The sequence below is a fragment of the Aulonocara stuartgranti genome (genome assembly GCF_965226115.1).
Source record: "Aulonocara stuartgranti genome assembly, chromosome: 8".
Lineage (NCBI taxonomy): Eukaryota > Metazoa > Chordata > Actinopteri > Cichliformes > Cichlidae > Aulonocara > Aulonocara stuartgranti.
Genome location: NC_138959.1, coordinates 25465632 through 25486720, shown reverse-complemented (window position 1 = coordinate 25486720; position 21089 = coordinate 25465632). Strand labels below are relative to the sequence as shown.

General features: G+C 39.0%; 2 protein-coding genes across 3 annotated transcripts; both read right to left on the bottom strand.

Annotated features, from left to right (window-relative positions):
- On the bottom strand, nucleotides 1–13752 carry fdxr (ferredoxin reductase). Of its 2 annotated transcripts, none has more exons than XM_082543068.1 (12): nucleotides 13698–13752; nucleotides 12825–12922; nucleotides 9623–9718; nucleotides 6432–6554; nucleotides 6226–6339; nucleotides 5978–6079; nucleotides 4164–4271; nucleotides 3226–3310; nucleotides 1550–1749; nucleotides 1298–1469; nucleotides 1039–1212; nucleotides 1–534 (listed from the first exon to the last, which is right to left on the bottom strand). In XM_082543068.1, the coding sequence occupies exons 1-12, from the start codon at nucleotides 13711–13713 to the stop codon at nucleotides 404–406; spliced, it is 1419 nt and encodes a 472-aa protein (XP_082399194.1). In that variant the 5' UTR covers nucleotides 13714–13752; the 3' UTR covers nucleotides 1–403. The 2 variants fall into 2 exon arrangements, with proteins under 2 accessions (XP_082399194.1, XP_082399195.1); XM_082543069.1 differs by lacking the exon at nucleotides 13698–13752 and adding an exon at nucleotides 13307–13691.
- Nucleotides 13753–15735: 1983 nt separating this feature from the next.
- Nucleotides 15736–20031, bottom strand: LOC309712876 (uncharacterized protein). The gene is made up of 6 exons (XM_082544042.1): nucleotides 19936–20031; nucleotides 19576–19842; nucleotides 18222–19459; nucleotides 16602–16967; nucleotides 16372–16496; nucleotides 15736–16279 (listed from the first exon to the last, which is right to left on the bottom strand). Exons 3-6 carry the CDS (start codon nucleotides 18316–18318, stop codon nucleotides 16133–16135), a joined length of 735 nt encoding a protein of 244 aa, XP_082400168.1. The 5' UTR covers nucleotides 18319–19459; nucleotides 19576–19842; nucleotides 19936–20031; the 3' UTR covers nucleotides 15736–16132.
- Between the last annotated feature and the right edge of the window lie 1058 nt (nucleotides 20032–21089).

Sequence of the window (21089 nt, the reverse complement as noted above, 5' to 3'; positions counted from 1 at the left end):
TCAAAGGATAGACGTCATTTTATTTCCTCAAATACAGATTTAAGATGTTCAATGATATTATATAAAAGTGCAAAAAAATGTTGCCACATAGTTTTTAGTTAACGGTACATTACAGTGTACAACTTCCATAAAAATCGTACCCATTATAGTTTGGTCTTGAGCGCAGCAGGTTTTCAGTCCTTGTTGTTTTCAGTCAGTGTGTTGTATTGGTAACAAGGTAACTAAATTACACTGTAGCAAATAACAGTTCCTAGTAGTGCCATGTATACAATATGAATTAAATCCATGTTAAGGAGTTCAAATAGTCATTTTTATTGTGTGATCAATCAGTGAGATCCCTAAAGACAAGTGCAGTCATTTTTTAGGTAGCATTGCCTGTTCACATGAAAACGGTTTCATTCTTTCATGTCCAAGTCACGTGCAGCATTTCCTCCACAGTCAGTAGCTTTTCTCTGGGTTTCCCACGGGATTCACCTCTTTTCATTTCCACATTGTCAATCTTCTCCCAGTCTGAAAAAGTCACTGGTTTCACTCCTACAGAAGAGAAAAATCACATTTGGCTGTGGCTTAGTGGCAACTTCAGAGAACAGGATTATACAGACGGGTCACTGTGTGCACTGAGATGATGACGACATACCTCACTGCTGCTGTTGCTACTGATTTATGGCTCTCCGTAGCAAATGTTTTGGTGGCATGCAGGATTTATTGCTAGTTTTGTTTTGTAATTTTCTCTTTCAAATCTCTTTGCATCTTTGTTTTTTTTTTTGTTTTTTTTTTGCTCTTCGTCATTTTACTTCTTATGTAATCATTTAATGAACTTCACAATAAACACAAACAGTCACTTCAAACAGAATCTCTACAGCCCGACTTTTTGGTGACTGTTCCAGCATTGAGTTCATTTTCCCTTGTTTTTAGTCCAACTGTTTTTGGTCCACGCACATTTACTTTCATGACTCTATACTGGCTCATAGAATAGCAGCACACGTCGAGAGCACAGTTATAGGATGTATTGTGAATGACAAACTAACATTTTTATACCTCTCTTTTCCAGCAGAGCACTAATGCTTTGTGATCCAGGCTTAGCGGCAGACATATCCAACGTTCCCGAGTCCATGTCCTCCAAAATGGATCGTGCAGTGTCAAAGCTATTGTTCATAGTGGTAGCTATGACACCTGTGGGGCCTGTTTTAAGCCAGCCGCTACAGTACAGACCTACAAAGAAAAATCGAATCATTAAATATTATTGAAGTAATAAAATATAATATAATGCTTGTTCTTTAGAGTGTTTACAGGGTACCTGCAGCCTGTTTAACGCGGCCCATGGTGTTTGGAACGATGGCTTTGCGGGAGTCAAAAGGCACTGACGGATCAATGGGCAGGCTCTTGTAGCCGATACTGCTGACGACCAGGCCGCAGGGCACGTCCTCCACTTCTCCTGTGAGCACAGCCTGGGCTCCGTCACCTGAACCCTGCTCACAGAGAGGATATCTGCTTTAAAAGGAGCAGCAGCACAGTGACAGGCACTTTTGGAAAACCAAATCCTGCTAACCTCCAGCTTGTTGATCGCCAGTCGGATGCCAGCTATTCTGCTGTGGCCGGGTTCGGCCAAAACTTCCACGGGGCTCCGGAAGAATCGAAAGCCCCAGGTGCGGGAGGCCTTGCTCCGTCTCTCCTGCTCCTTTTCTCCGGGTACCTCCAGGGCCGTCTTCAGCATCAGCTCTGTCAGACGCTTTCTGGGCCTCGGCAAGTCTGACACAGCAGAGATACTTCAGCTTAAAATTGCCCTGCTTTGCTTGCATTTATAACGTCCAAATTTTTAATCTTCCAATTATTATTTTTGGATAGAATAGGTTGTGAAAACAACATATACAGTGCTGTGCAAAAGTCTTGATCATCCCTTATGTCTTTATATTTTGCTTCCATGGAGCCAGGACCTTCTTGTACATTCTAAAGAGCCTTTCTGAAGGTCTTTCAAAGTTTTTCTTTGAACATTGGCTGCCGTTCAACTTATCAATCTACAGCAGATGAACTGAATCCGAAAATCATATCCTTAAGAAACCTGACACGGCACCTGAGAGACGTGACCAATCAATGCTCTGTACTTTGTACCATTTCTTCCCTCTCCTTAGGAAACACTAGTCCCCATCTCCACTCCTATACTTGTTTTCATCTTAAGGGATAAGATGCTTTGTGAATAACTTTTATCTTTCTCCTTACTTAGTCTTTTGATTTTTAAAGGAAATTCCAACAAAACTCCATAATTTTAACAATCTTCTTAGAATTTTGTCACTAGCAGCTACTCTTATACTTGGGAACTTTATGGACACATGCTGTGGTCTCATGACTAGTATATGGCTGTGAATGCATGTGTTTTTTTTGTGTTTTTTTTTTTACATACAAGTGTGCATGTGGTCTTTCAGTAAGTGATATGTGAGTGTTGCTGTGCATGCACCTTGTATGTGCACATATGAACACATTAGAAATGGCTTTAAGGAACTGGTCTTTATAAATTTCCTGTAACTGCAAAGTTCTGATGTGCTGCTGCGACCACAGACTTGTCACTCCAGTAATGCAAGCTCAGCAGGCACGATTACAACACAGATAAACATAGCCAGCTTCTTTTACCATCCTTCACTGCTATTTATCACTAAAACGAAACATACGCTCAGGGTTATTTTAGCAATCTGTGACCAGAGTCAAGGTTATCGTTATAAATCTGAGAGTGCCTGCCATCATCAAAGAGGCCAGCAGCATTTCTCTGGCAAGGACGAGGCCAGCTTAGGGGGGGGGGGGTTGTTGCACAATTCTGTTTTGCACCCTAACCTGCAGGTTCCCACACAACAACAGAAAATCTTTCAAACTAAAGCCAGCAGCAGCAGCAGCAGCAGTCTGGGCAGGTTGGCAGTTTCCATTCACCTCACAGTATGTATAAGCTATACGTCTCAGCTGGGTATGCTGTTGTTAACCACAGCTTACCTTTCTTCCTTCCTGATGGCGCTTTCAGCAGTCTGAACATGTGTTACATGCACATGTAGATATCTAACATGTTTTCACTGCTCACTTAAAAACACCAGGCATCTTTTCCAGCTGCACCAGAAAAACTAAAAACACTGAAATTTACAGATCTTAAAGGCAGACGAAACTATGTAAACATTTATTGGCTTTAAAAACACAGCAGGTCAGTTAGAGGGGAAAGCATGAAGATAAAGCTGCATGTGGTCTCACCTTTAAGAGCCTCTTTGACTCCATCAAAATCAGCCGCCACCATGTCCGGCCTGGTGTCCGGCAGGTTCACCATTTCTCTGACCTCCTGTAGAAAAGGAGCATATGTTATGGTTCACTGGGCCAAATTAAAGCATCATTAAAAACATGGAGAATCTCTTTTGGTAAAATTCTAGTGAAATTATATTTACTGCAGTACCAACAATGACAGCGAACATATTAAGAGGGGTGATGATCAGACAAGTTTGAAACAGTCTGGCAACAACAACCAAACTGTTCATTTTACAGGACGAACCTCTGATTTTTCAGGGTGACACTGAAAGACTGAAGAATAGTTCAAATAATATAAGCAGAAAAGAAAATAATGTGATGTTGGTCTTGTTTTTTTCACTTTAAACTACAAGATAAAGCTACTCCCTGCAGAGGACACATTTTCTACCAACCTCAGCAGTAACATTACAAGGTCACTGACCAAGTGTGCATGAAAGTGCTCTGGCTTTCTCTCATATGTGGGAACTCTTAAAGCGACTATTATATTTTCCATATTTTTATTCTTTACTCTTGGACCCAGCTGTAGTAACTTTTAATAGTTAAATTGTTGAATTTTTTTACCCCAAAATGAAGTGGAATTAAAAAAGCAAGCCAAAGCTAACACGTAAACAGGTCATTTAAGAAAATGCTAAAAACGGCTAAAATTATCAATAAGCATTAGGCAAAGATGCAGATAAAACAGTTGGTTAACACTTGCACAGTGGCTAAAAAGTGCAGTTTGTACCACTCCAATGGATTAAAATAAAGCCTTCTAATAATATTCTGCGTGTCTGTGGTGTTAAGAAACAGGTTTTGGAAGATGCGGCGTGGAGATGAATGGTGACCTGAGGAAGAGGCACTAGAGAACATATTATTCTTTCCTCTTGTTGTCTTTTCTGTCCGACACACACCTTGATTGTGCAAGCGATCTGAATGGGTCCTCTCCTGCCAACTATCAGCACCCTGCGGACCTGGCTCTCTGCCAGAGCCTCCAGTGTTGGTTGTGTGATGTCAGTTTTCTGCAGAAAAAGTTTGACAAGTAAATTACATTTTCAGCTGGAAAACTGAACAGCTTAGAGAGATTTTTTTTCCCCAAGTGATTTGATTTCTATTTATTGTTAGCTCATATTGCTGGTTAACACAGGAAGTTTGACTCACAATTTCTTGGACAAATACCCAACTTTTGTAATTTTGCACCATCACAGGCGTACAGACACATTTTAAAAACAATCAGTCAATATGTGATTGATTTTAATTCAGCATGTAACTTCTTTACATTTGATGACTGCCTGCAGTTTAGAACCAACAGACATCACCAAATGCTGCGCTTCCTCTCTTGAGATGCACTGCCAGGGCCTTTTTTCTTTTTGTTTTTCTTTTGGATTATGCTTTGGGCTTCACTTGTGAAGTGCCGACCAATTTGCAGAATTTGACTGACTGAGCAGTCAAGTCATCGATAAACCTTAGCGATCCTGTTCCACTGGCAGCCATACATTCCCATTCAATAATGCTCCCTCGGTAGAGTATATAACAAATATTATGGTATGCTTCATATACATCATTTCATTTAAAATCCACTTTATTGGTACACAGAGGCAAAACTACAGGAACTGTGTCTTAGTCCAACAAATGTATGTGAGCTCTTGTATCACCTTTTGATATTTGTATGCCCAATTTCCCCACTTTAGTCTGACAAAGCAGCTCATCACTTATTTATTCCAAACAAAACAAATCAAACTTCACTATTATAACTGACACCATGGTGTCCTACATCTACCAGTCAAGTACAAAAGGTCACTGTCATCTTTGACCTTTAATTTTGTGGTTATCAGTGGTGCTTTTGTATGAAATGACACATCAGAGAAACTTGAAGCTGATGAAAATGACTCCACTAAAGTTGACTTTTCTCAGAGACTGTTAGTTCAGTTAGACATTTTAAAAGACGTTAGCTGTGTTTCTCAGCCCTAAAAGCTTCCTGTGGTTACCTCCTGTACATCCTATGATGTCATGCAGGCTCAGAGATGCTAGCTTAAAAAGCCAAACCATGTGTACTTAAACTGAGCCCGAGCGGGTCAGAAGCTGCTATTAGTACAGGTCCCAAGGTTTAAAAGGAAACCAACTGTAATTATTAACAAAGTCATGTATTTGTCTCATGGTAAAGAAAATATCTTCACTATTTGAAAACATTCTGACTTCTCAAGGTGCACGACCCTACAATAATACATTTTACATAACCTACCAGCCTTTTTAGGGGCTCTTACTTTCCCCTCATGTTCTTCTTCAGTCACGTTTGCCCATTAATTCTTAGTGTCAGGTGGAGGACTGTGATCAGGAAACTAGAAAGGTCAAACTTTACTTGTCAAAACTAGTGAAACTACTCTGTAGCACTATTTCTTATCTTATCTTCATCTATTGATGATTTTCTGTTCAGTTTAGTTTAGTTTTGCATTCTGAAACAACAACAGATAAAGACACAACATTTCTCCATTTGGCTTCACGCTGATGCGATGAAAAACAAAAATATTTTTGAGGTTTCAGCAACGGTGTTTTTGCTTTTCATGCCTAACAGACAAACAAAACATTTGTGATTATTTAAGCAGATAAAATTCCTCAGCTTAAGCGGTTCTTTCATACATCTCAGAGCACTCAAGACTTGCTGACTGAAACATGTCTGCTCTTACTGTTTTTGTTTCTTTTGTTATAAATTTACTGATAACCAACTCGCCTTTAAAATGTCGATGGGAGATAGCAGAATTCTTGCTACATCCAAGGCCACGTTGCCTTGTCCCAATATGACTGCTGTTTCACAGCTCAGGTCTGGACTCAGCTGAAGAAAGAAATCGAACAGATGAGACAGAGAAGCAGTTTCACCTGACGGTTTTTCTTGTGAAATGATCTAACTTTGTTGAGGCTCTTTTTGATGGATGGAAACATCTTGTGTGTCTATGTGAAACACTTACTTGGAAGTCTTACCTCTCGACAGCTGGGGAGTCCGTTGTACCAGCCCACAAAGTCTTTGGCAGAGTACACACCAGCCAAGTCTTCGCCCGGTACTCCCATGCTCCGGTTTCCCTCTGCACCATAACTCTGTCGCACAATTTACAGAGTTCAACAGAAACAGATGATTATTTTTCACACGTTTAAGGTGAAGGAGCCGCAGTGGGCTTTCACATCCTTACCAGTACGACAGCGTGGTAGGCTTGCTGCAGCTCGGTGATGCTCACATTCTTGCCTACGTTCACATTGCCATAGAAACTGCAGCGTGAATGCTTGGCCGTTTGCGTGAATGTGTTGATGACGTTCTGAGGACAAGAATCGGTAAAATTTAAGTTAGCAAGCTGGACTCTCCATCTGTATTTCAACTCCACCTATTATGGGAGTAATTCTCTATCCAGTGGTTAATGACCTCAGGACAGCAGATGACTAAAGTTTGTTGGGGTAAACTCTGATTTAAGAATATTTACATAAAACTTCACTATATTCCACTTTGTGAAGGTTTCTTGTTCTTGTCTTATAGTTTTATAGCTCCTGTAGTGGTGCTCAAACCCTTATTAGACTTATTTGGGAAAACTAATTCCCTTTAATAAATGAAGTATACATTACTGTGTCCACATTCACACAAGAACTCAGATTTGAGTGCAGTATTGGCCTTTCTTATGTAGCACACAGGATGAGATAGCCTGCTTCAGATTCGCTCTCAGTTCTCTGAACACTCTGGCTGAAGTGAGGGCGCAGCCTCAAAAGAGTTTGGCAGGAGATAAGACGCATGACGTCCACACTCTCTCCGTGAATTCGACACGCCAGCACCTGCTTTTTACACATCTGTGTAATTAGAGACCCGGCGCGAGCAGACATCTGTGTTCACACATGCAGGTCTAGTTTTTAATGCTGCAGTGCATTTATTTACAGTGTTATTATCTATTTCTGGAGACGATGCCTTAATAACTATGCCAGATACAAAAGCCAGCAAAATTACGTCATGTTAGTTTCAGTTCAAAGTGTTCACCTGCATTTACAAACAAGTACAGAACAGATCACAGAGCCCATTATTTGCATGTTGTAAGAACAAAGAGTTCATAAAGAAGTTCTAACGTCTTCACGATAGAAGGGCTGGAGGAAAAATGGATTTCCTTCACTTCACTGTTTGCTGACAAAGTGCAGGAAACTGACTGATGACTATATAAATAAAACTGAATTGAACTTTAGACTCAGACTGTAATAAGAGCACAGCTCAATGAGTGCAGAGGTTGCCACCTTTCACCTCCCAGCTGCACTGAGATATGGAAGAGAAAACATGGTAGATGGGACTATGTTAATTATCCTCACTGTAATTTTTAAATGCCAGTTATATTTCATAATAAATACACAATAATATACTTTCATTTGGGTGAACAGTCATCGGAAGATTTCAGGAGACAAAAGGCTGATGTTGGCGATGAAATGTTTGTATAATATTAAAAATAATAATGATGGAAGGACCAAACAATCTGTGAGAAGTGATATTGAAAATTCACAAATACCAATAATTCATTTAACTTTAGACATTTGTGGTTGTTCAGAGGCTACTTAGACAGTAATGATAATCCTGTCTGAATATAGGCGCCTTAATGGAGCTGCTCATATGGATCCTGCTGCTGTATGATGCTGCATATATTTAATAAAGACTTTAAGAAACAGCTTTAAGCAAAAACACAAATTCATCTTTTGATAAGCAAAATTTTAATGCATTAAAGGCAACCTTCAATATATTTGTGCCTTCTCCAGGACTTGAATTTGCTTCATAGATGAATGTGGAACCCAGTTTTAATTATTATTACATTCTTGAGTTGTCCGTGTGACTGCTTTAACAACTACAATAACATTTTTTTGAACTCTCAATAATGCTTATGGAGCCAATGTTGCTTCTGAGAAAAATCTGATGTTAAGATTTGGGATCAGGAACAAAAACAAACAAAACTACCAGAAAGAGCAAGACTGAGCTTGAAATTGTCTCTACAACATCGCCTCTACAGATAACCACATACGTGGAGACAGACACACACACATGCATCGATACACAGCTGTAACTTTCGCCCCGTTTCCCTGATGTGCAATAGTACCAAGTGCAATTTTTCCTACTATGACAGAGCATTTTATTCTGTTTTGTACAGTATGTTATTCTATTTTATCTTCTCCTATTCTGTCGCGTTTTTCTTAAATCTTACTTTTCTTTAATTGTACTTTTTGCCGTGAGCAGAAAATTTCCCACGTGTGGGATTAAAAAAGGTTTATCTTATCTTATTACATTCAAACAAATACTTTTGGCTGCTATCTTGTTCACATGGGTTCGCTCCACATGATTTGGTAGATTTTTATGCTGGGTACCCCTTCCTGACCCAACCCCCAATAGATTTGTGTCTACTGGGATCAAACTGGGGATCTTTTCCAAATGTGTACACCACTACACTATTGGCCCACCGCTCTCTTACCTTTATGATTAGTGGAATTAAAAGCAGGGAACAGCTCAGCAGAAATATCAGACCAGACTAGATCGATTCATGCACTCACTCATGTGCTTTAAAGATGAAATCAACTGCTGCTTCACAAGAAATGGTTGCACGTCACCGAAAAGAACCTTGTTGTTGTTTTCGCATGTTTTGCCTCAGTATTGACTGAACAAAGAAGACACACTAGTGATTTAAAAGTCTTGGTGTATTACTTTCAAAGTAGTATTTCTGCTGAGCTAGGCTAACCACATCTCTAACCACGATTATATCAGACATGCAAAGGTGACATTATTGGTTGTGGGAAACAAAGCAGATAGGTCTCATTATTACCAGTATTTATCTGTCATTATATTTGCCAGCATGTTGGGATATGTGTCCTGTTGAGGGTTGCATAATATTGCTTTTGTTGTTCGGTTACATTTTAATGAGTTGGGTGTGATGACATGGAAATATAGCGAGCTTCAAACACTGCATTCAACCTCAGACATAAACGTGATAACACCCGTTCACTGTGATGTTATTCACACTTCTAATGGAATTTCACTTCACTGACAGACTTATCTAACGTGTCTCTTTCTGTTTGACTGGTCTGCATTAACCACTGACTGGTTTTTAATTTTCCATTAACGGTACCACAGGTCGTTACACAGTCTGGCGAAACTAAACAGACTTTAAGAAACGGGTTTGTCTGAAGAGTTTCTTTTTCCAAAACAAAACTAATCCCTGTGTTAAAAGATTTTCACTGCATCTGGTGTTAGAACTACTGAGGAGAAACTGGACTAATTAAATGAATCTTTTTTGTCCTTTTTGCTTAAAAACAGGTAATATACAGAAAATGGTTTGAGGCAATTATCTGTTCTTTAAAATCTATTAGAGGCAGACACCTTGACTTCAGGATGATCTGGGGCCACTCCGAACCTGACCAGGCCAAAGGGGACAGGCAGACGCTCATAAATGTCCACCTCAACATCTTGGCGAGCCTGAGAGAAAAAACAGAAACAAAATCCAAAATATAATGCGTAAAGCTTAAAGTGAACCGTTAATAAAGGCTTTAGAAAAAACAGAAACAAATATTGTGTGGTTACAAAACTAACTGGAATATCTTTAGTTTTAGTCTTGAAATATTTTCAACACAGCCCAAAAATAAAAATCCTCAAAACCAATAAAACCACTAAAAATTAAATAATCTAAATAATTTTTTTAAACAAACCAAAAAGGATTGCTTGTTCGTGTCATCTCTCTAAAAAGAACACAGCAGCAGGGCTTAGAAAATCAACCACAGGACGTCTGGAATAAGATCCTTTGGAAAGATGAGGTCAAAGTGTAGATGCTTGGCATTAATGCATGGTGTGATGTTTGGTGAAAGCCAAACAACCACAGGGTCTCAGCACAAAGACCTCAAACCAACTGTTAAGTTGGTGGTGGAGTATTTTTTTGTATTTATTTATTTATTGTCATTGTCAAGAACAATGAAATTGCGTTTGGGGCTTCCATACAACCCAAAAAAAAGAAGAAAATAATAAATACCCCTTAAAACCCAAGTGTACATATTTAACCCAGTGTGACTCCAATGCAATAAGACAATCCTTAGCAATAATGTTCGTAGAAATTCAGACAAAGACCTGAGAAACATGACAAAATACAACAATGCAACCCATTCAATATTATTGTACTGTGAGATATGATATCAGATATGATAGTTATCTATTTAAGAAAGAGGGGGGGGGGCAGGAGGGGGAAGAGAATAAAGATATGATGCACCAATGCAGACCAGTTCATTGCTATTAAGAAGTTGGATATGGTTATTGTCCGTGAGAGGGGGGCAGAGAGTTCAGGAGCCTCACAGCCTGTGGAGGGGTGATGATTTAGGTTTGATTTGCAGCCACCTTGCCATAAATGAGTCACTTATGAACTCCTCTGTATGACAAAGTGTTCTTTAGTCAAATGTGAAGCTGTCTGTCCATCAGCTAAAGCTTGACCAAAATTAGGTCACACAACGGGACAATGATCACACGTGCACCAGAAAACCTTCAATTGAACGGTTGAAAAGGAAAAGAATCAAAGTGTTACAATGGACTGATTAGTCCATTGTAACACTGGACTAATCAGTAACACTGACTGAAAAGTATGTTGGGACCTTACAACAAATATGTATAAACCTTAATGAACTGACGAACTGTTTCACTGCTTCGGTTCCTCCACAATGATGTAAACCACATAAAGTCATACAGAGAATTATTACTTTACATTATTGCTCTTGTGGTTGGTTCTAGACAGCCACTGAGCCATTTATTTGCACACACACTAAACTCTTATTTGAAGCTTGACAAATATGAACATCCACCATTATATTAATATTAATTACTGTCATGTATCGAATGCAGCTTCCTCGTGCCAACAGTTTTACAAACTTTCTGAAGTACAAACACAAAGTAAATAAAAATGACAAAATGTATGAAATTAAAATTTGATTACATTTTTTTTTAATCATCAGAAACTGGTTATTATATAATTTTATATTATATTAGTTAAAGTATGTTGTGCTGAATCAGACAACAATTAATATATGAACTTAAAATCATACAAACACAACATGAAAAACATCAAAGAGCCACAGTGCTGCATGGCCAATGCACATCGTGCTGCTGTGTGTGGGGGGCATAGCTTGCAATGACATAACCTTGGGCTCAAAGACACAGCATACCCTGCAAGTTATTTCCAGTCGTATGTATGAGCATGTACTCAGTAGGCAGCTCAAAGGCTATATTTTGGTTAGTGTGTGATAGCGTAGTGGTTTTGTGTACTAAGCAGGGAGGGGCACGCTCATTTGTTTGACTTCACATTAAAGGATGCTGGCCGGATTTGGAGAAACTAATGACACACACACAAATTGAAAAATTAACATGTAATTAACACACAACTATTGGGCAATAAATTAGTAGTCATTAGCAAATTCATTTAGAATTGGACTGCAGCTATTGATTATTTTAGTAATTGAGAATTCTACTTATTATTCCATCAGCTGTAAAATTGTATAAGAAATTCTTCTGTCTTATTGTTGATATTCCAAGTTAATTCAAAATGTTCAAAATGCTTTCTTGCATCGATAGGAGAAAAAAAAAAGATTTCTGACTCTATTGCATCACACGGATGAGGTAGATTTGGTGTTTGTTCATGTGCATGTGTTTTTTAACAAGTGTATGAATGTGTGTGTGTGTGTGTCTTTGAGTGTGCTAGTGAGTGAGTAAATATGCATGTCTGTAATCTTTTTAAAGAGTATGCGGTGTCTGCACTGAAGAAAAGAGATGATATCAATATTCTCAGAACTGATGCAATGTTTCCTGGAGCAGAAAACAAATGCTATGATGGTGCATGTTTTAATAAGTCACTGTCCAGTCTAACAGCACCAATTACCATTAAATTAACAGAATTTATTTAATTTAATCTAAACTTTTTAAGCCTTGAAAGAAATATGGTCTAATACACCTTACCAACCCCCCCCCCCCCCCTTTAGACTCACCCCTGCTTGCTGTAGGTATCACTGTGACAGAAAGTAGGAAGGCTGCTGTCAGTCTTCAGCAAGCTGTGTAATTTAAACACTGTGGCATACTAAATTAAGAGTTCACCTACAGTTACCTGGTAACTGTAGGTTAAGAACAACTGCTTCTTAAGAACATAGCTTTCCTTTCCTTTTTTGTAAATGTGTTCCCCCCCCCCAGTAAATATGTTTTTCCTTTTTCCCCCACTTTGCCCAGTTTTTTTTAAGGACATCCTGCACACACTGACATCCCTGCTGCCCCATCCCTTGGGTTAGCTGCCTTTTTAAGTGGTTTCTTAAACAAAAGCACTTTTTGAAAATGTTCAGGTATAATAAGTGGGCCAAAAATGAGAGTTTAAAGAAAACTCTTTAAAAAGCCTGCTGAACTAAGACACCGCTTTAAAAATGACAAGAAGGGCCAGCTCATTGGAAGAACATTAAAAAGAAATCAAGGGTGGCTCAAGACTTTGGCACAGTACTACATATTCAGATATTTATCAGTATTGCCTACTATTACTCCTGTGTCTGTCATAACAAGCAGTCCATACCTTGATTAGATGCTGTGCTGTGTAGAAACCTGCTGGACCGCTTCCGACAATACACACCTTTGGGCTGCATGAGGACAATGAAGCCTTTCCACAGCCGCCTGCAAAAACACGTGACAAGTTCACGTCTAACTCATTGGAGTTGCAGCAAAACAGCAAGGCCTTAGTTTGAATTAAATCCTCTTAGTGAGCTAAAGGGTCTCAGTAAGCTAAGGCAGTGTAGTGTACAGCTACAGCCTACAGTGTTTTAATGAAAGGCTAGCAGAGTAAGGCATGCAGTTATACAGTATTTTGTTTTACTGATGCTCAGAGTTGCTTGATATATTAAGTACTGCTGAGTTAAATCAGCCTGTTAAAGTTTCTTCAAGCAGGTGTGTAGATCAGCCGATAAGAACGTTAAGTTGGCTAAATTTTGTTCTGGGTCTGGCACGCGTCCACACTGAATATCAAGTGTATTACGAGTAAACATTTCCTGATTACCGCACCTTTGTGAAGTCGCGCTATCCATCCACCTCTTCCTGAGGTCCACAGCTTCAGCTCGGAAAACAGCAGTTTATGAGCGCCCATAGCTTCCTGACTTAGACGAGCTGCCTCGTTTTAAAGCATGAAACGCTTAAACCCTCTCCGTTGCTTTCCTTGACCGTGGTGACCAGCTCTGCATAGCTGCCTCTCCTCTGAGCTTTGGACACTGAGCAGCGCTGAGTTCAGAAGCCAAGGTGGAAAACGCTTATCTTTACTCTTCCTTATATTTATTTATTTTTAAAGCTTCGTGTCCTCAAATGGCTAGCTAATGCTAATATCGATTAATTATTTTACACATATGCACTTTATCACGTAAAACATCATTACCATAACAAACTGTTTTCAAGGCTGTACCTTGCGTTACGGCCATAACAGTCCGTGGGAAACCGGCATTGACAATTAAAGTTCCACAATGACGGCGTACATGGTTAAGTATACATTTATTAGCGCCTTCCATTGACTTTTACACGTGACTGTCAGACTTACTTCAAGCTATGATATTGTGAAATGATGGTATTTATCTCAACCTTGTCTTAACAAAAATTATGAGTTATTTGTAAAGGATCGGAAAGGAACTATTTTACCCATAAAACTATATTGAAACAGTGATTGGTGAAACAGGATACTTAGTGACCGCGAAGTTAAAGAAACCAGGCGAACAAAGCATTACACATACACAACACAAACAACAAAAAATATAAAAAAACTATAATAATACCTTACTACGCGAATGAAAAGGACTAAATTCAATAAATTTGGGAGTTATTTGCTGTGGAATCTTGGATTTGGAGTGGGTTATGGGATGATTAGTTCCTTCAGCGTTAAAAGTAATTATAAGCACAATCTTGTACGTTTCCTTTTTACTTTTGTATGTATGTATTTATTTAAAATTTATTTTTTTAAATCCAAATAAAGTATTTTTAGTCATGATTTACCTTATAGCTGGCAGCTGGTTGTTCAAGGCTTTAAACTGTTTTTTTCAATGGAGAAACGGAATCGCTTTATTGAAGCTTTTTTATGCTAGTAGGTACCAGTGCAATGTAACTTAGAACATTCACTCAAATACTTTGCTAAAATATGTGTTTTTCATGTAGGTATATGTGTCATCCTACTTTCGGCTTCTACTCCACTGTTTTGGTAACTACTGTGCTTTGCACCCCATCTCCTTTCTACCATTTAGTTTTTATTTTGCGGATAAATAGCAATACTATAGGTCAAACTAGCCGACATTATTTAATTAACTGAAAATAGCCATTCTGCATAATGATTAAGTTAAGTTTAGGTGTTTAAATGTACTCTTATTGTCACGAGTCAGGGTCATTTTGACCCAGCATTTTGAGTTTCTGGTGTCCTGGTGTTATTCTGTATTATGGTCTATGTTCTGATTTACTAGTTGAGCTGTTTTGATTCGTTTATCCTATGCTTCAGTTTAATTCTTGTTAAGAGTTTAGTTCTTAGGTTTTGGTTTCCATACTCCTTCTGTTCAGTGTCTAGTCTGTGTCTCTGTGCCTGCTCTGGTCCCACGTGTCCTGTCTAGTCATCCCTGTCCATGTGTTCCCTCTGTACCGTGTCAGTATTATCATAATGTGAAGCTCATATCTCTGAGTCTGTAAGTTCAGTTGGTGTGTTTCCTGTTTTATGTTGAAGGTCCTTGTCTTATGTCAGTGTATTCTGTTTTGCTTCCCTTGTCTCATCCTGCCCAATTAGTCCCAGCTGTGTTTCCCTTTCCTGATTACTTTCCTGATTACTCTGTTTGCTGATTACTCTGTTTCCTGATTACTCTGCCATGTATTTTACTTTATTCACTTTAAAGACAAGAAACATTTTCTAATCATATTTTAGGTGGCAGCAGTGCCACCTCTGCAGTTTCCCTGAACATAGTGGACTATTTGGATTGGGATTATCTCATGACTAATTCACATGTATTCACATATTTGTTGCAGGCATAGCTGTTTCCTAGTCACAGTTGAAAGTCAGTGGCTTCCATTGTAAAACTCTGCCAAATCAAATATGCAGAAGCACCTGCTGCTGTGGCAATCCATATGACAAGGGAGCAGCTGAAAGCATCTCTTTTTTCTCTACTAGTAAGTCATTTGTGTTAATAGAGCTAAATGACCCAGTGGTACATCTACTAGGCTAATTAGTTAGAATCATTTTCAACAGTAAATCAATATGCATGCACGGTATGGGATTGTGAAACTGATCCTTCTGCGTTATATCAGTACTTCCACTATTTGACTAATACTATTCACTATTTCACTTCTAGAATATTTTGATGCTTTGATACTTTTGTACTTTTACTAGTACTTTGAATTGAGCCCCATTGAGTTGTTCTTATCATTTAAAAAACAAATACAACAAAACAAAGATTTTTCAAAGGAATGGCAAAATGTTAAAAATATCTTTGATTTATTGTACACATCAAATCAGGTAGAAAACTATGGTTCAAAACATTTAGAGCATTCACAAAGAAAAAAGAACAAAACAACACAAAGCTGTTGAAAACTCAACAGGTAAAGCCAGCGTGTGCTAAATCAAAGGAAAAAGTGCTTGGTCTGCAGTTTTTTTTCACCCACACTCTTCACACATTGCACCTGAACACTAAGCATAAACCAGGATGTGGTAGCTCAATCACTTTACTGCAGATAAAACACAAATTTCTGTAAAAGGAAGAGAGATGCACTACAGCAAAAGGTTAAAGATTACGAGTTCAGCCATCTGAAGCCGTCTGTGCAATTAACTGTGCATCACCGCGTGTTGAATTATTAGCACTGCACCGTCTCTGAGCATTACAGGAGACCCCTGAAGTCTGTGTTGACATCCATGCTTAGAGATGTAACTAAGTAAGCATTGTGATGGTGGCAAGAGCAGGTCTGCCGAGGCCTCTGGGATCTTGGTGGTAATTCAGGCACGGCAGGTCTGAATTTCTTTTTATACTGGAGGAAGACAAAGGAAACGTTTTCACTCGAACACAGTCACATCCTCTTTGCTTGACTTTTAACAACAAGTCTATCTACTTCACACTTACTCGTTTGCACCTCATAATCAGCACTCCAATGATGAGGGACAGTATGACAGTAAATCCTATGACGACAGAGCAAATCAAGGTCAGATCCAGTATGGAGTTTGTGCATTGTTCCTCTGGGCCACCCTCTGTGTGTGAGAGAGAAAAAAGCACGTTATAGACAATTAAATTGAAAGTTACACCACTTTTAATGGAAGTGGATTGCATATACTGAAATGCACAATTCTCTTCACCTCTGACGATAATGACTGTGCCGTTGCTGGTCATGAGCAGCTTGTTGAATTTCTCGTCCGTGTAAATCCACTCGCAGTAATACAAGTTTGTGTCCTCGAGCTCCAGCAAAGACAACTGGAAAGTGAACCCACGAAGTTCCTGTGTGATCTCTTTGGCTGGACTTATGATTATTCGGCCTTTGAATTTGTTAGATGTGGTATTCTTGGTGACTGAAAATCCATTCAAGTCCAGGTACACAACATCTTGTTCCTTGTGGAAACGCCTATGCATGTACAGCCCCATTGGATTTTCCAAGGATGTGGTGCACACGATTTCAGCAGATGAATTGACTCTCATGAAAGTGATGGCTGAAGGATTTTGGAAAGCTGTCAGGGAGAGATGGATCGTTTAAAAGAATCACTTATGCAGAATTTTTGTTTTGTTTTAACACCTTATACATCAGCTCCACCACAGGGCACTGGCAAATAAACTTTAATTGCAATAAAGCAGAAAAGGCACAATTTGATCCAATTCGTCATTTGCTCAGTTCAGTACAGTTGTTGGGGCTGCAGAAGGTAACCACAAAACCAAACTACACCCAGTAACTGTATATAAAGTGGCCTAACCTAGATTTAGCTGCAGCAACATATTCCAGTCATGTCACTTGCAGTGGGCTTTTTTTGTAGACAACTAACTTCTACGTACATATTTTTGGTGCATCACTACATTTACTGTAAAGAGTGATTTAAAAAGACCTTTTTAAATGATGGGTTTTTTGAGACACTGCTAAGAGGCCCAAAACAGGATGAAGCTGCAAACAAACAGGAAAAGATGACTCAGACTCATCTTCAATGACATCTACAGTTATGTAAAAAACAGGGTTTTCTTCCCAGGAGCAGAAAACCCAATAAATTCACCCTGGGGTCAGACCATGCAGGGCTCAGAGAAATAGGCAAAAAACGTAAGAGCTTAGGTTTAGACTTCTGGAACTATGAACTTTGGACAGAGTTAAAGCAATGTGGGGACCCTTGGTCATGATGCACGACACTGAGAAAACCAAACACAGCATATCAGTGCGAACACCTCACCGTAAACAGTGAAGCATAGTGGAGGAGGGGTAGTGATTTGGTCTTGTTTTGCAGCCACAGGACCTGGGCACTCTGCAGTTAATGAGCACATAATGATCTTGTTTTGTGTACTAAAACAAGACTCAAATGTGAGGCAACCTGTCTAAGAGCAAAGCATGGCTGAAATTGTGTCACGATCCGAAGCACAGCAGCAAATCTACAACAGAATGGCCGAGAAGCAAAAGAATCCAGGCGTTCAATAACTCAGCTTAATCATGTTGCAGCCAGATCTTAAGACAGCTGTGTATGACCAAATGACTGCAAACCTCAGTGAACTGAAGCAGTGCTGTAAAGAAGAGTGGCCCAAAATTTCTCCAAAAGAACATAAGAGACTGATAAAATCACACAGACAAAGCATAACTGCGAGCTAGTGCTGCCTAAGTGCTTCTGCAAGCTCCTAAATCATAGGGTGCACTTAGTTTTTCACAGGACTGCAGAGAGACCTGTGAAAAACATTTTTTCCCACATAAATTTATAATTTTTGTGGATTCAAAAATTCCAAAACACACTCACCTTTCCTGATGTCTAATATTACCTCCGCAGGCATGCAGAGCAGTCCCAGCACACAGCTCCACCAGTAGGCTTTCATCATGCAGTCAGGCTCGTGCATATGCTCTCTGACTGACAGACAGATTGACTACAACATGAACGAGTGTGACAAAGAGAAATGAGGCGTAAAGAGGAAATGAGACACTGACTCTTGGTATTTTATCAGCTGTACGTGGGTGTGTGCATATGTGCTACATAACATCAAAGATGTGGAAGAGTTTGTTACTGACATAAATTTATTTGAAAAGATGTTCCATTGTACGAAAACTGTCTGATTTACAGTTAATCTGTACAAGCGGCACATACAGGATATTAATCACTTTTCACAGTTCTCAGTTTCACGGTACATTTTCTTATGATTCCTATTTCCATTATGGTTTTCACTTTCAAATGACACATATACACAGAAAGAAATGGTAAAAAAAAGATGAAACAGAGGAAGAGTTGTCTCAGAGGAATTACATTGTTTCCATAATAACATGTTTACAATGCTTCATTCAGTCTACTGTATAAATATGGACTGTATTGATAAGAATTTATGTTTCCACCATGACATCCCCTTTCATCATCCATCACAGTCTAAAGCAAGTGCTGGATGACTTTTACTGTGAGCTGTGATCAGAATTATGTGAAGAAGTCCAGGTGGACAGACATCAATGGATTTACAAAGTAAGTAGGTTATCCAACTTCTCGTCACTTCACATAATGAGAACATGGATGAGAAGTCAACTCTGTGGACATTAATTAGACTCCGTTTTACAACACATACAGGTACAGTCCTATTTTTTCTTAAATGTTTATTCATCAGGCAAGAAATTCACATTCCCAAGTTTGACCCATAGTCTTTCCCTTTTACTCAGGAGACTAAAGTCACGTGGAATGCTTTATTATTCACATCCTATTATTGTATGCATATTAGACTGCATCAAAGAATTCTAAAAATTATTCTCTATGTACAGAGTCAGCTGTGGTAACTGATGAGCCGAATCTTTCACAAACAGCAAACATATGCATTTATGTTCTGCTACAGACTGGTGCAGTCTATGTCACCGTCCTCTCACTTACTCTGTACCTGTAAGTTCTATACAGGAAATACAAAATTACTACAGCAACAGCAGAGGCAAAAACACAACGTACAATGGTTGTCACGCGTGTTGACTCCTCGGGCCTAATGATGTGACCTAGTGTTGGAGCTGGTCCACCTGACAAAGTACAACACAGTTATTCTAACAGATGCACTGAATACAATTTATGTATGTCTGAACAAAACATACACTCATTCAAACACATAAATTTTAAGATGCTGATAGATACTCACTCTGTAAGTGGACGCAACAGTTTAACACGATTTCAGCTATGACATTTTCCTCTCTTTGGATATTTAAGATGGTCACTGACAAGCTATTCGGGGGATCCCATTTACAGCCGTATTGTGACAAGCCACAGAGTTTGGTATGATTTTGGTTTATCCAGGAATAATTTAGAGCTCTACAGTCTGAGCCCCCTTTTGAATTTATGTAACAATTTAGAGTCACGTTTTTTCCAAATGTAACATAGTCAGGGTTACTGCAATTAAGTGACACCACTGAAAGAGAAAAAATATTAAAATATTGTTTAATATATTATTACATTTATTCTTCCTTATGTATTTAGAGTTGTCATGCTTTTTGGTACATACTTTTGTACTGATGAGACACTGTTTTGTAGAGCACAGAACAGACTTAACCATTTCCACACACAGGACATTCTGGAAGCTTCACTTCACTTGAAATTACTGGAAAGAAAAAAAAAAACACATATGAATCAAGAAACAGGGTTTTGCCTGTATATTTGTTTTAAATGAAAAAGTCATCTCAAAATCTGATTACTGGCTTGATTACATCATTATTGTAACAATGCTTCATGGCAGTGAAATCTTATATGGTTTATTCCCCTTAAATGGTGCAACATTTGTCAGTCAAATGCATTTTTGGGTTGAGCAGCAGAGTTGAGCATGTGGATTGGTGGATATTCTCCACCAGTGATAAGTCTGAAGAAACACGACATACTGGCAATTGAACCCTATTTATATGAAAGAACCAAACACAGCCACAACAGCCTTGCACCTCTTCTTCACTACCTTGGTCACAAACTGCTGTAGAATCCCATTCTTCAACAAGCATTCACTGCAAGTCAGCCAGTGTAGTTGTGCTGGTCACTCTGATATGAACAGCACGCCCAGGCTGATCCCACAAGTGTTCAAAAAGTCAAGTCTGCAGGCAGGCCATGCCATCAGCTCCACTCGCAAATACACATCGCTAAACATAATGTTCCTCTGCATATTCAGGTTAGAGTGCACATGTTGCTGACACCAGCGCAAACAGGTCTGGCCGTGAATCATGACAAGCCTTATGAGGCCGGACACTGGCTATGAGCAGATCCAAGTAATGCTGCAACTTGCCAGCTTGAAGTTGCCCTATAGCACAGACCCTATTCAGATCAGTGAAACATGGCATACTTGGAGCAGACACCAGCTGAGCAAGTATCCTGCTACATAAGCTTTATTGGCATTAAGCGTTGTTACAAGAAAGACATAATTGGCCAAACACAAATGTCCTTTGTGCTAAGTTTAGTTCATGTTTCTTTGAGTAGTAGTTGTAAGTATACTGTATACTGATTACTGAAAATACAGATTTAAACATTTCTCATATTTGAGAGTGCAAAAGAAACAGCAGAGATAAATACTAGAAACAGTTAAGTGCAAAGATAGCATGCAAGCTTTCTGTTTATTTGAGTTTTTCCCACATTTCAGCACAAATACATAGATAACTTCAATAACAATAACGTTAACTG

What these genes read in the sequence shown, in the direction of transcription:
- fdxr (XM_082543069.1), bottom strand. Translation starts at nt 13,388, where the DNA reads ATGGGCGCTCATAAACTGCTGTTTTCCGAGCTGAAGCTGTGGACCTCA. An exon ending in GACTCCCCAGCTGTCGAGAG is followed by an intron (nt 6,080 to 6,225) that starts GTAAGACTTCCA and finishes TTCTTTCTTCAG; the next exon opens with CTGAGTCCAGACCTGAGCTG. An exon ending in TGGCGATCAACAAGCTGGAG is followed by an intron (nt 1,470 to 1,549) that starts GTTAGCAGGATT and finishes CTCTGTGAGCAG; the next exon opens with GGTTCAGGTGACGGAGCCCA.
- LOC309712876 (XM_082544042.1), bottom strand. Translation starts at nt 18,318, where the DNA reads ATGCACGAGCCTGACTGCATGATGAAAGCCTACTGGTGGAGCTGTGTG. An exon ending in CACAGTCATTATCGTCAGAG is followed by an intron (nt 16,497 to 16,601) that starts GTGAAGAGAATT and finishes TCTCACACACAG; the next exon opens with AGGGTGGCCCAGAGGAACAA. An exon ending in TGATTATGAGGTGCAAACGA is followed by an intron (nt 16,280 to 16,371) that starts GTAAGTGTGAAG and finishes GTCTTCCTCCAG; the next exon opens with TATAAAAAGAAATTCAGACC.